Source organism: Periplaneta americana, chromosome 5 (genome assembly GCF_040183065.1).
Source record: "Periplaneta americana isolate PAMFEO1 chromosome 5, P.americana_PAMFEO1_priV1, whole genome shotgun sequence".
Classification (NCBI taxonomy): domain Eukaryota; kingdom Metazoa; phylum Arthropoda; class Insecta; order Blattodea; family Blattidae; genus Periplaneta; species Periplaneta americana.
In genome coordinates, this window is record NC_091121.1 from 108,529,613 (window position 1) to 108,544,689 (window position 15,077).

At 37.9% G+C, this 15,077-nt stretch overlaps 1 protein-coding gene across 5 annotated transcripts in view; it reads right to left on the reverse strand.

The window, feature by feature from the left end:
- The window catches only part of LOC138700074 (band 4.1-like protein 4), a 1,160,862-nt gene that overhangs the window by 418,111 nt on the left and 727,674 nt on the right, over positions 1–15,077 (reverse strand). For all 5 annotated transcript variants that reach the window (XM_069826390.1, XM_069826389.1, XM_069826387.1 and 2 more), the window contains exon 4: positions 7,128–7,170. In XM_069826390.1, coding sequence (XP_069682491.1) covers positions 7,128–7,170 — 43 coding nt within the window. The remainder of the gene's footprint in view (positions 1–7,127; positions 7,171–15,077) is intronic.

A 15,077-nucleotide genomic window follows, 5' to 3' on the forward strand; every position in this document is an offset into this window, starting at 1 on the left:
CAGATCACTGAAATTATTCGAAATTATGTTTTTTAAGCTGGTTATTTAACGACGCTGTATCAACTACGAGGTTATTTAGCGTCGATGAGATTGGCGATAGCAAGATGGTATTTGACGAGATGAGTCCGAGGATTCGCCATAGATTACCTGGCGTTCACCTTACGGTTGGGAAAAACCTCGTAATCAGCCCAAGCGGGGATCGAACCCGCGCCCGAACGCAACATCAAACCGGCAGACAAGCGCCTTAACCAACTGAGCCACGCCGGTGGCTCCAATTTATGTTAAGGATATTTATTACATACTAGTGCAAGTTCCAATTAGAATGATAAGCCTACTAATTGCATTTTTCACTGCCACATAACACTTTAAAATACAGTTACCCCAAAACTTTGTACTTAGGGTTATTTCTGTTTTGAACTGTCTGTCCAAATTATTCTTTTTTTTTTTTCGAAACTGTGTTTTGGTACAAAATTCTTCAAAACATATAATAAATATTGGCAAATCACAGTCTAGTATATGCAGTCACGAAGCTCAATACGTAGTAAATATGCTTCCATAGATAGTTGCTAACCATTGGGATCGCTACTATCGCCTCATTACAGACAATGCGAAATAGTATCGGCACAGTCTACTGTTCCTAGCACCCTCACAACTCAAGCTTCGTGACTGTATATACTAGACTGTGGGCAAATGGTATAACGGATTACCCAAAATGTCCACCCCTATTTATGTGCACTGCCTGCACGCAGACAGCCATTGGTATTGCACACTGTGCAAATGTTATACATATTACGTTGTCAGTGTGGCTGTCCAGGCTGACATGGTCGCCTTAGATCTTAATACACAGCCAGCGTAACCCCGTGCCCAATTAAGTTGACACTTGGAGACGTGCCTATCCTTTGCCGCGTCTGTGGCTACTATGTTAGACATTGACGAATTGCTTGCTCGCATTATCACTATAGTTGCCCTTATAAAAGAACGCCAAGACGAGCCCAGGAGAGCTACACGTACTATAGTCGAGAGAGTTGGCAAATGCTTTGAAGTCGATGTGAGATTTTTTTATAATTCTAAATTATACAGAGCGTAAGAGGTGTAAGTGCCATTATTTTAACTGATGATTATTCATGCCATAAGGAAGAAAAAATGTCCTTACATTTTTTTCTAATCGCAGTTTTTAACTAATTATTAAAGTTTACAATATTAGGCGTTTGGTAACGTTGCTGGATGAGGAGGGGGGGGTTTAGAAGTATACAGTACAGTTCAAGCGGGGAGAAGGGGGTTTAGAAGTACACAATACAAGCGGGTATAGAAATACCGGTACAAAACAGATGCTCTGTTCTAATGCAGGAGCGGACCATGACAATACTGTTGTTTACATAAAACGAGCAGCAAATAAAAAACTTCCAATCTCATTAATAGAATATTATGGTAAATTTACATTTTATGTAACAATGTTGCTCCATTTTTAATCATACGTCTAAAAATAAACAATAATGGTTTTCTGCACAAAATCATACGAAATTTTTTTTCTTATGCAATATTTTAATCTCTCCCGCTTCTGTACAGCAGTCTCGTTTTTAAACAAATTTCTGGTTGTGTGATTTTTGAAACGACGTAAGAGACTTCTAGTTTCTAATAATCGTTGAGAAACCACTACAAAAGTTCGCCAATTAGGTAATCTTCTTTGACGAAAACGTTGACGGTACATTCTTCTTGCCTCACTTGAATTACGAAGACTTTCTCCATAAATTAATAACATATGATATTCCTAACTGTGAATGACATTGTCGAATACCCTGTACTGAACTGCCATCCACTCGGCAGTAGAGCTATGGGCAGGGAGCTTGAACTCAGCTGACTCGTACTTACATCTGTGCAGAATACTGCCTGCTGAACACGTTGTCACGTCTTCCAGGCCAGAATATTAACAAATTTAAGCATGTATTTTTATTTAATTTCACGAAAACGTAATAGAACACACAAATATTTATTTTAACTAATATTACCTCTTTGATAGATATATCTACTGATATAATTGTTTTCATAATTTTGCTAACGATAGAAGCAGTGTAACGCAAATAAAATAAGAAAAATTTTTTTTTCTGGGAAAACTATCAAGTTTTGACCCTATGTTGTACGACTGTGAAAAGGACGGCACTTATACCCCTTACACCCAGTATATTTTTAAATTTAGCATTGTTTTGGAAAAGAATGGAACAAAGTTATATGAAAACAGATTCACTCCAAAGGTATCTTCCACAAGCGAGAAAGTTCTGTTGCTCTATTTGTTAAGCAAAAAGTTACATTACAAAAAAAAACTAGCTGGTATCTACTCTTTATTAATAAAATGCCTAGAGCAAATAAGAAACGGGGACAAAGAGATTAGAAGGAATTGCTATTTTCACGGTTTGTGATGCCAAGTCCGAAATATTTCAATTAATGATGGAAAGTTTTCGATATCTTAGTCGTCATAATTCAAATTCAGCGAACCATATCAGAAAACAAGAGAAGCCTATACCATCGTGAAGTAACGAGGGGCCGGAAACCTCGAAGGGAGAAATGAAGCTGAAATGTGGACTTTTACGTAAGATTCAATTTCATTATTATTTGATTTAGTAGCAAAAAATCGGCAGCAAATAATTCAAGTATATAGGAGTGTGTCTGAGTTCCGCTACAGTGAAATGTATGAAGTCGTGATTTCTTTAACAAATACAAAATCACAAAAGGTTGATCGTGTCTTGTTAGGAGAAGGTGAAAGGAAGGTATAGTTTACTTATGTTGCAAATGTCCGAGGCAGACATGACAAATGGGGTTTATATCAGCGGTCGCTATTCACTATTTATTACGCATTTGTAGCTATCGATGATCTCGATATTTATACGAACATCTCGTGAAGAACTAGCTTGGCGGTAATTAAAACGTCGTTCTTGATCTATTTTTGGTAAAACATGTTAACAAAACGGTTCACAAACTGAACTCCGCGGATCCAAACGGATTCTGTCCAGCAATTCCCAAAGGGATACGTATTATACATTTGTAATGGCTACTATATACTTCACATCTTTCTTTTTGGTTAAAAGAATCGCATTTTGATAAAAGTAAATGCAAAAGAACTTCGACAGACGATACTGTTTTCTCTAACAGCTGGAGTATCTTAACAAACAGGGATGTTGAATATGCTCCCAAGCTGTGAACTTGAACGGCCTGCTTGCCACAACTATTGATTTGGTTGATTGATTGAGGGAACTGGGTGATGATTTAGGGTGAAAGCCCCGATTTTTGTATTTTGTGATTTAAAGAAGTACAAAACTTACACTTTAAAACAATATATAGGCTTATATATATTGTGGGGGGTTGGTTTATCTGTTAAAATAAGCCCTTTAAATGATCTATTTAAAAATGACGGCGTTTGTAATTCTTTTTAAGGGGTTAGGTACAGCTTACAGCAGTACAATTTTGGAAATATTCAACATTTATTTCCTCCATTACTATATCTTGTACAATAATGGAAATTAGTATGTCCTGTCCTTCTGCTATATGAAAAAATATTGTTACCATTTAAACAAATTATTTACATTTTTCTTTCAAAATTCAATTCACTGTGCAGTGATGAAGCGTTTCCCACATAACTAAAAAAATATCCAACATTTTATGATCAAATTTTTTGTGTGTATTTATGCATGCCATATCTACAATATGATGCAAGATCACTTCTCTACCTTTGATAGATTGTCTGATAAAAAATAAATTTCTTAAAAAACGGTCAAATATCAGTACTTCCTTCTAACGCAAAATTAAAAAAATATATTATTTATTAAGTAATGTAGTTGAAAGAGCATGATATTGTAAACATGAGTTTCAGCAATAAAATAAAAGAGAGAGAACACGAAAAAGTTAACAAGTTTATGAGTTATGAGGGAAACGCTTCATTTTTTTAAATTGTAAAAATATTTGTTTCATATAGCAGAAGGGCAGTGTTTTACACTTACCAATTTTCATTATTGTACACGATACAGTAATGGAGGAAAAAACTGTTGAATATTTCCAGAACTTTTACTGCTGTAAGCTGTACCTAATCCCTTAAATTCATTTAATATTTTTCAAATTTAAATGCATTTTTCAACTAAATCTATTTACATGAAATTTTACAGTATTTTCTGCAGCCTGTGTTTTACAATTTAGAATGAATATCACTACCAAGTTCCCTTGATTCGTTGGATGTTTTCACGAGATGGATCCTTTCACTTGGGCCGTTTAGGCTACGATGATTGTCTAAGTCCGACGAATGTCCCGGGTAGCATTCGTGAATCCAACGCTGGTAGGCAGGCTATCCTTCCTGAGCCTTGAAGGTAAGGTCCCATTGACACTAACGAACTCGAACTCAGGGCCCGGAGCCCCATGCCCTTAGAATCTAGATCAACATCGGAAACAGGTGCGCCCTGACATCACCCAAGCCTATTTTTACTATTACAGATGATAGATGAAATTAGAGGGAAGTGTAGTGTGTTGGTACAATGGAAGAAGGAAGCGGTAGTGCACCAAGAAAAACCCTCATGTATATTTTTTGTTCATTAGAATTTATAAAGTACGATATTCGAAATTGAACAATAAATTAATAAGTTGCACAGAGGTAATGCTAAATGCCACCCGCCACTCTTGGCAGTACGGCAGTCATTCATACTTTTCTGTCCAAGGGCACTACAAACCCAGCAATTAATCTGCCCTCTTTTCCGCCTTCCTCTTAGTCTCAGCATACCATCCATATATCTTTATGTTGTCTATCATTTGATATCTTCTTCTGCCCCGAACTTTTCTCCCGTTCACATTCCTTCTAGATTATCTTTCAGTGGGAATTGTTTTCTCGGTCAGTGACCCAGCCAATTTTTTTTTTGTCTGTTCCTGATTAATTTCATCATTATTCTGTATCTAGCACAGCTTCATTTATGTCGACCTGATTGGCGAGTTGGTATAACGCTGGCCTTCTATGCCCAAGGTTGCGGGTTCGATCCCGGGCCAGGTCGATGGCATTTAAGTGTGCTTAAATGCGACAGGCTCATGTCAGTAGATTTACTAGCATGTAAAAGAACTCCTGCGGGACAAAATTCTGGCATATCCGGCGACGCTGATATAACCACTGCAGTTGCGAGCGTCGTTAAATAAAACATAACATTAGCTTCATTTATAATTTTTTTCTGTCCATTTCACTTACACCATTCTTCTCCATATCCACATTGCAAATGATTCTTGTCATTTTTCTTCAATTCGCCGTTATATCCTTGGTTCTCCCCATACAATGGCACAATCCATACAAAAGCACTCACTAGTCTCTTCCTTAGTTAGTTTTCTAAAGATCCGCAGAAAATATGCTCCATTTTCTATTAAAAACGTCCTTTGTCATTCTTATCCTCCTTTTGACTTCCCGGCAGCAGCTCATGTTACTGCTTATAGTACGCACCAAATATGTGAAGCTGTCACTTGTTCTACTGCATCATTTAGAATTCGCTTATTTACCTTCTTAATTTTTCTTCCGATAACCATGCTCTTCGTTTTGTTTGCATTTATCTTCATTCCATAGGCTACTGCTGACAGCTGTCATTTAGCTACCGTAGCATATCCTTTTGTATCATCTCTTCTGCTAACAACGTCATATCAGCAGCAAACATTATGCATTTTATTCCTCTTCCTCTCATAATTACTCCTCCCATGTTCTATAGACACTTCTTCACTAAATCCTTCAAATAGATTTTGAACAGGGTAGGTGAAAAAGGCATCTTTGTATTCCTCTCCCTATTCTACTTTCCTGGGACATTTCTTCTCCTATCTTGATCCTATCTATATTCGCTTGAAATAAAGCGTACTTAATAGCCTCTTCCATTTCCAACCCGTACAATTTCCTTCAGAATCCTTACAAGTTCATTAAACTTGTTTACATTTACTCGACAAGTATTATCTGCTACCTATGTTGAATCGTTGTAAGAGAAGGGAAGCAAGCAGTCTGTTGAAGTTCACAGCTTGGGGCGATGTCCGACATCCCTGCTAACAAAACCTCCTGCACTGCAACCTCTTAACATAGCTGCAATCACTGTAATGTGAAATGAACATAGCCCAACGTTTTATGTAACAAACAGAGTGTGTTAGGTAAGGTTCGACCCCTATGACAATCGCTTCTGCGCGTCGTTGAAGATGCATCTTTAGCATGATAATGCAAAGAGGCAACCTTATATCATTTTTAAGGTGAAAATATGTTAAGCTTACTCCTATTTTATTTTTCATAGTAACGAAAGAATGCATTGGACTACTGTGACCCATTCAAGACAGAAACGAGGAAACATACGAATTTATAATGAATTCTCAGTCCGTATGTTTTTCTTTTTATATAGAAATGCAAAGCATTCTATTCATCCACACAACTTCATTGTACAATATCAAATTATTATACATTACACAAAAATGAGCAGTATCCCAAATTTAATATTCCCGTTTATTGCACTTAATATCAGGGTAGATCGGAAAGTAACGCACAACAATTATTTTACGGAATACTATTTTGGTTAGGACGTTCAAAGTTGGCAGATGGTTTGAATCTTGCGCTACAGACCGCAATGGTTCGATCGAATGCCACTCTGGCGAAACGACCTGTAACTACCGAGTAAAAATAGCGTGTTTTCTACCATCGTTCACTTGTGAAGGGCAGCGAGATGTAGTCCTTTTTTTCTGTTGCGAAATACGAAAAATTCGAGTGAAATCCAAGGGAAATATTGGAGGTTTATGGCGCTTGATTGTCTGGACCATAGCAACATCTCCAGGTGGTGCAGGTTCTTCGAAGAAGTCCGCCGACGAAAAACATTCCGGCCGACCTGTGACTGCTGCAACACCACCCAATGTCAGAAGCATCATTAAAGCGGCAATCGCTCACCCTACAGTCCAGACCTCGCACCGCCTGACTTTCACCTCTTCGGACCAATGAAGAAATTCCTAGGAGGCCAAAGCTTCTGTTCGGATGAAGAAGTGAAATCAGTCTTGTTCACCATTTCGTTTTGCTTACCTATGAAATACGTTGCCACAAAAATTGGTGTGAGTTACTTTTCGATCCACCCTCGTACATTTAATTAAAACGTCAGACGTACCTTTAAGCTGCTTGGCAATCTTTTTTGTTGGATCCAACCAGTGCTGAAACAAGAAAAAATAGTGTAAACTTGATTCATATATTGAACGACGATGCAGAAATGTCCATTTAACAAGCGTGAACTGTAATAACATTAATGACCAATATTACATCAGTAAATAGCTTCAACTTTTGCATCATACGCAAGGGACCCGATTTTAACGTTCAATTATTGGAAGTGAAATTTGTTGTGGTGAGAAAGAGGAAATGGACGCTCTTGCCAACCAGTACTCTAACGTAAACTACAGCTTACTATAACGATTTCATATTTGAAAAGCCAGAGAACAGATTATGATAATATGAAATGAATGTAGAATATAGCCTAATAATGAAGGAGCTATTGGGAAAAGAAAGGAATTCCACACCGTTGAAAGTAATTCCTTATTATCATTTCTGTAACTGTGTGTGTAGCTACACGATTTAAGCTGAATTCACAAACATTAGTTCTAATATTACTTCTGCTACAGTACAGTGTCTTATGTCACCCTCAGTTGTTTCAATAGCCTCAGAATTTCTTACGCTTCAATAGGAAGATCATCTCATCTTCCAAGAATTACGCATTCGTGTAGATTCTGTAGATGTTCTACAACACGAACAAGGCAATAGTAAAAAAGAGTTATCATACCCATGATCCCGGGACATACTATAACCACACTTTAGTATATATAGTCACGAAGCTTGAGTTGTTGAGGGTACTAGGAACAATAGACTGTGCCGGTACTATTTCGCATTGTTCGTGATGAGACGATAGTAGCGATCCTAATGGTTAGCAACTGTCTATGGATGCATATTCCCTACGGATTGAGCTTCGTGACTGTATATACTAGACTGTGCTGTAACTATTTTGTTCTCCTGATCGGCCAAATATGGCAGAAGTTAGAACGGAATATATGCGTGTATCCTCTTAAAAGGCTCTAGGTGTTAAAAATTAAACAAAACGTGAACACATAAACAATACACAGACATACACACATACAATACACTAAAATACGGTACAAACAATACATAAGACACATACACACATACATACATCCACTGTATACAATAGATACATATACAGGGTGTTTAAAAAGTATCCAATATTTTGGGAGGTGACAGTATGCATCAAAACAAGAAAACAATGTCTAATAAACATGGGTCCTACGACACATACTTTCTGAGATCTGAACAGTTGTTCATAGGAGGTGCTCAATGTGACGTCCATTTATGAAAATGCAATTCTCTGCCCTACAATACAGCAGACTACCAGATAATAATACCGTAGTTGCCATCCCTGGCGTGGAATACTGATACGTCGCAAGGAATACTGAAAACAAACGTTCAGTTGCGGATATGAGCGGGGTTCAGCAGAAATAATGATGTGAATTTTCGTAATCAAGATGTGTGGGCTGATGAAAATCCTCATGCAGTTGAAGAAACAAGGCAACAGCACCGATTCTCAATCAACGTATGGGCAGACGTTCTTGTCATAGATTAATAGGGCCATACGTGCTACCACATAGATTAACTGGGGATCGTTATCATAACTTTCTTATTAAGGTATTAACAACAAATTTCAGAGAGTGCGTGATTCCTTACGCCAAAGGGCAGAGAAATGCATTGCCATGAAAGGACGTGATATTGAGCACCTCTTAGGAACTACTGTTCAGATCTCAGAAAGCATGTGTTGTAGGACCCATATTTATTAGACATTATTTTCTTGTTTTGATGCATACTAGCACTTCTTAAAATATTGGATACTTTTTAACAGCCTGTATACAATACATGCATGCATACATACATACATACATACATACATACATAACAATAGAATACATACTGTACGTACACATACAAACATGCAAATGTCTCTCTTCTAAATGACATAATTTGAAGGCTCACAATGTGGGAGAGACAGAACTCGGTTCTTCTAGATGGGTGGTCTGAAATACCTTCATTGCAGTTGAAACAAAATGCTGAACTGATGTTATGGCCATTGAACCCTTATCGGCAGAGCGAGGAGCCCGTGGGGAGTAAACGGAGCAACCAGTTTTAAAATTATAATTTAGCGGCGCAAAAAAGGAAGATCAGCGACCCACTGGACTCGCTTCCGGTTCATGCGCTCCCCAATTTTGCGGGCCGGCAGGGCGCACTTCATTCGCACCAGGATCTACAAAATTGTTTGTAATGCTTTTGTTGAAATGAAGCATTTAGGAGCGAAGGACGGTAGAAATTGCTACAGCCAAACGTAGTGTTCTAATCTTTCCTGATTACCTTTCGCAAGGCCAGAACTCATTTGTTTCGAGAAAATTACTCTTGGTAGTTAGCGTGTGCCTTGACCTGCCATTCATTCTGCAACGTAATATCCTGAATGCACTATCGCAACCATTATCTATGATGAAATATTTATTATTATCTCCATTTTGCTCGATTAGTCAAAGCAGACGCTAGGTCACGCAGGACAGCATTACTCTAAGTGGCAAATTATTTGTTTATTACTGCAGGTGAGGCGAATTTTACAGCCATAAGAAACCTATCGCTATTACAGTGGTCAGATGTATGGATTAATTACCGACAGTATAAGTAATTACGTAATGTAAGTAGGTCAAATACACAAAGAAAGTGAATTTATAATTGGAAGACGACAAAATGGAATCAGATACAAATAGAAAGACTACATAAAGAATATGTCAGATTTAAGATGGCCTGAAGGACACTGGCACATAAATCTAAAATGAGCAGGGATAGGTATAGGGGATCTCCGAAAGGATGGCTCTACTATAGGCTAAATTGAGATATTTCATTCAAGCTCTAAACAAAGGAAAATAAGAAGTAGGAGTTCGACAAAGCTGCAGTGTGTCATCACTCTTATTAAAGTATGTATTATATGTAAATATTTGTTTATTCATGAAATTACTAGACAAAGAATGCGAAAGTTAAAACTATATTCATGTAATTTTAGTGGAAAGATTATGTAATGACATTACATTTCGTTGATGATTAAGTAAATATTTTCACACTGAAAATAACTTACAGAAATCAAAATCATCATCACAAGCTTCATGGATTGGACCCTTTGTTCAAGAATTTGTATATCTTGGATCGGTATTAAGATATAATAATAAATTAAAAGATGAAATTCAGAGAAGAATTAATAGAGCCTACTATGCGCTTTTACCCGTGCTTAAAAGCAAAATAGTAACCAGAAAAATCAAACTGAACACATACAAGACTCTAATTAGGCCAGTGGCAACATACGGCTCATAATCATGGACATTAAAAAAGGAAACATGTACATAAATCGCAATTTTCAAAAGAAAGATACTGAGAAGAATTTTCGGAGATGTACAGATGGGCAATACATAGAGAATCAGATACAGCAAGGAGCTGTACGATATGTTTAAAGAGCCAGATATTGAATCCTTCATTAGAATATCTAGATTGAGATGGTTTGGACATATTGGACGTATGGAGAACCTTAGGAAGGCTAAGATGGTTACCACAAAAAAATAGAGGGAACAAGGTTGAGAGGAAGACCACGATCGCGTTGGATGGATTGTGTGGAACGTGATTTGGCGAGGTTTTGAATCCGGAATTGGATAAAGCAGACTGAGGATCGTGAAGAATGGAAGAGGATCATTAATGAAGTCAAGGCTCTCTTGGGCTGTAGTACTAACTAAGAAGAAGAAGAAGAAGAAGAAGAAGAAGAAGGTTGTATTTGCTATTGTCCTCAAAACTTTCAATTCACATGTTTCCATCAGGCAATAAAATTAGATAAATTAAAAATTAAATAGCTCTGATATGTTGTGGGACCACTCATCCAGAAGTATCGCTGGAGAAAGTAATACTCCTACAATCTTTTATCTTCAGGATATACTCCTTCTCTAGCTACCATTCAATCAAATCTCTCCCCACTTCTGCGCTTCTCGGTGGCCTAGACTCAATATGACGTGGATGATCCTCCACACCCAGGTGCAATCTGTACATTTTGCGCAATGCCAGCGTCAACTAGTAACATGCGCCCTATGACAGGTTTTACTTTTTAAAACGATTCTGTCCGCGTAGATGTTGCATGAGAAATAGTGTTATGGTAATAGTGTGCGGTAATGTAAATAATAACAGAGAAAAAATTTCTTTCATTTGTGCTGGGCAAAGAAAAGGACAGAAGATGCATATTCACAGCACAGAGGGAGAACTATTCCCCTTATTCTAATGGACACTTATAGTCAACTCAAGTATGTACAGTGAGGGACACAATTGTTGAGAGGGAGAAAATGTTTCAAGATCTGTAGCGCGGTTCATAAGAGCGCACAATTTTAATACCTTCTCAGCATAGACTGTAATACTTAAACAGAAAAGCGAAGCGAATATCTCATCCAAAACTTTCCGCTCGAAGCATGCGCAATGTGGCATTATTTAACTTAGAAAATAATCGATGACCAACTACTAGGATATTCGATAAGTACGAGTAATGTCAACAATGTTGTAAATCAGTGCTCCTAGCGGTGACCATTGAAATCTTGTACTACGTAATAGAGCAGCGACTTTTTAATAAATTTGCAATATTGAAAGTCTCGAAGAAGCCATGTTTTGTAAATACAGTGGCTGTCTCTGATTTGTAGTACACAATACAGACATAAAGGTACGAACAAAGGTGCTTCATAAATATCCAAAATGCAGGAGAAAAACATGCAACTCCGTGCTTTAGGACATTACAAGAAGCATGTGGGAGGAAAGTCCTACCATACTAAACTATTGTAAGTTGGATGGAAGAGACGCATTCGCTTTCAATCAAGAGTTGACTTCCGAAGAGCTTTAGATTGATCAGTGAGAGAGAGATCCAGAATGCTGCTGCAGATGGAGTCCGCCGTCTTCCAAAAATTTGGCAACGTATTTTTGACATGACAGGAGACTATATTTGCAGTATGTAATGTCAAAAGTAATCTAAATAAATTTAGTGTGAAACAGTAACTATGATATGTCCCTAATTGTACAACTGTAATTACTACGTAGTCATTTGATAAACTTTTAATCTCTTACAAGACAACCCTCGTAAAGCCATGTCTGTGGTTCACCTTTATTCAGGCAGCCAGGGTTCCATCCCCCGCCAAGCCGTGATGGAATTTGTGGTGGACAATGAAGACATTGCAGAGGTCTTCTATCGTGATACTCCAGTTCCCTCTACATAAACACACTCCACTTCCCCTCATTTCATCTATCATATGCAATAGTAAAACATAGGTACTCGTCTGACCTTGGGAACTGGCTCTGTCAGGGTTGAGGAAGTATGGTTCACCTTTCAGCGTCGGATTCACGAATTTCACCCAGGCCACCTATCGGACTTGGACAATCATATAGGGCGCACAAGGAGCGGTATAAGATGCAGAAATCCATTCCTGGTCCGGTCCTCGAAAAGCTGAGCCGAGCTAGGACAACCCCTAGTAGACTGCATTTGATACCAGGTTGGTTTATAACAGAAGATACAATTTGCACCAAAAACACAGTAGGATACCAATAATCGACAAGTGATTCCATAATGTTATGAAATGTCTGAATCGTACTTTTATCACTTGAATGAGAATGCCATTATCAGTGCTGTAGTTGGAAAAAAAAAATTAGGGGGTAATGTTGAAATCTCCTTGATCATACTAGCTAGACTCTGTGTGGACTCGTATTGCACTTCTTTTCCAAAGTTACTTCTTCGTCATGCAGTCGCCTCTGCAGACCTTCTAGATCGTAGCCAGAATTGCATATCAGGCAAAAAATTAAACGCTGACACTGATGGCCCAACACTTGTTAGGAACAAAAGCATAACTCTTTCACTGAAAGGGTAACATTCTTTTTCTTAGTGCAGATATCGTTTATTAAAGTACCTAACGCTCGTTCACATTTTAGTTGAAATTGGAATAGAATCTATCATATGTAATCGGACTCAAGATTCATGAAGCACGAAAAGTAACAATTTCCCTCTTCTAGCAAACTGCTAGCATTACGCCTGAGCGAGTTTTAAAATTAGCAAATCAGTGCAGTAGAATTCTTGAGGTGTCACATCATAAAATTAGTGTTATGCGATATTAGTGTTATTAGATGCCTACGCAAGTTTTGAAATTAGCGAATCAGTGTAGCAGATTTCTTGAGGCGCCATGCCTTAATGTTAGTGTTAATTATAGAACGTTATGCAAGCTTGAAAGTAACAAATCACAACTACTCCTGAAATGACAGACCATGGATTTCGTCGTTTTCGATAAAACGACGAAAATGGATAAGCGTTTCAGCAAAGGATGTGAGTTGCCAGCCGCTACTTTTATGCCAGATATCAAAATCAAAATGTTTTTTCAATTAGCAAACATCCTCCATTTCAAAGTATATTAATGACTATTTAAACATAGTTAACCCTAGCTTTCTAGGGTTAGTCATAGTCATCCGATTATTTAATTGCCTTTACCTTCTATTTCTTAAAAGTGTCGTTAAATGAAGAATGACCAGTGCTGTAGTTGTGCCGGTACGGGCAGGTACGCCATACCGTCTAAAATAAAAACTCGCTGTTACCGTACCAGAAAAAAATATATAGACTCGAAAATATATTAAGAAGTGGGAAAGAACAGCGAAATAGAAATAAATGAAAAAAAAATTATCCACAGTAGCTTTGTCCAAAGCAAATTTTTCAAAATACAGAGTTGTTATTAGTTTGGTTGGCCGACCTACAAAATGTGAATCTACCGTCTGCCGCGCACTCTGCTCCCCGATTCCCCTTCACAATAGACGCGCTCATGCACGGTATTCAATTGTACCATTGATGTGAGCGCAGTTTTGTGTGAGATACCGTATGCTATTTGACTCTAGAAGAAAGGGTGTTGTGTGCAAGACATATTGTAAGTATGAATCGATTCGCTAGGTTTGTACGGAGTTTATTGCGACATTTCCTAATACTCGACAGCTGATGAAGCAGGCAGTACATAAGATAGCGAAGATGACTAATTTGTTTATGACAATCGTTCTAATCAAGGAATCTCATTTCTTAAAATTTGGTTTGAAAACAGCAATTCAAGATTAAAACAAAATAGACAGTTATGATGAAAGCTATTATGTCGAATCTAAAAATGTTTTCTTGCGTAAGTATGAAGTGAGTTTCAGTCGGAGGAAATTTAAATATGTAAAGATCTTAGTAGTCATAAAGTGGTAGAAGCAAACAATTGTTTGTTTAGTAGTAGGCTTATCATATCCATAAGGACTGGCAGTGCGTCATTGTCTTTTACTGTCAAATGCCGCTGGCATTGCACAGCCATGATTCCATGCCACTTCCGAATGCCTGGTCTTGGTTCAAAATCCTCATCAGAATAAACACGGAACCAGTAGTAACGACTGCGATTGTTGAAGGAAGAGGAGGAGTATGAAGGGAAAAGAGAGGAGGAGAAGAAGAAGAAGAAGAAGAAAAAGAAGAAGAAGAAGAAAGAAAGAAAAACAATAGAAATATGATGTTTATGATAATGATTTCATAATGGAAATCTATGAGCATTTTGTTTTAATTTTCTGTTTTCTTTCTCTTCCTCTTTTTCGTTACATTCTCCATTCAGGACTTTAAATTAATTATACTCAGACTGCGGGTCAGGGTACCGAAACGCATAAAGGTACGAACGCACTGACCAATGTGTTGTGTAGATCGAGGGGAATGGGAGATTGAGAGTGCAGTTACTCCTTGCCTCAACATGTAAACGTCCACACCTGTGGAGTAACGGTCAGCACGTCTGGCCGCGAAACCAGGTGGCCCGGGTTCGATTCCCGGTCGGGGCAAGTTATCTGGTTGAGGTTTTTTCCGGGGTTTTCCCTCAACCCAATACGAGCAAATGCTGCGTAACTTTCGGTGTTGGACCCCGGACTCATTTCACCTGCATTATCACCTTCATATCATTCAGACGCTAAATAACCTAGATGT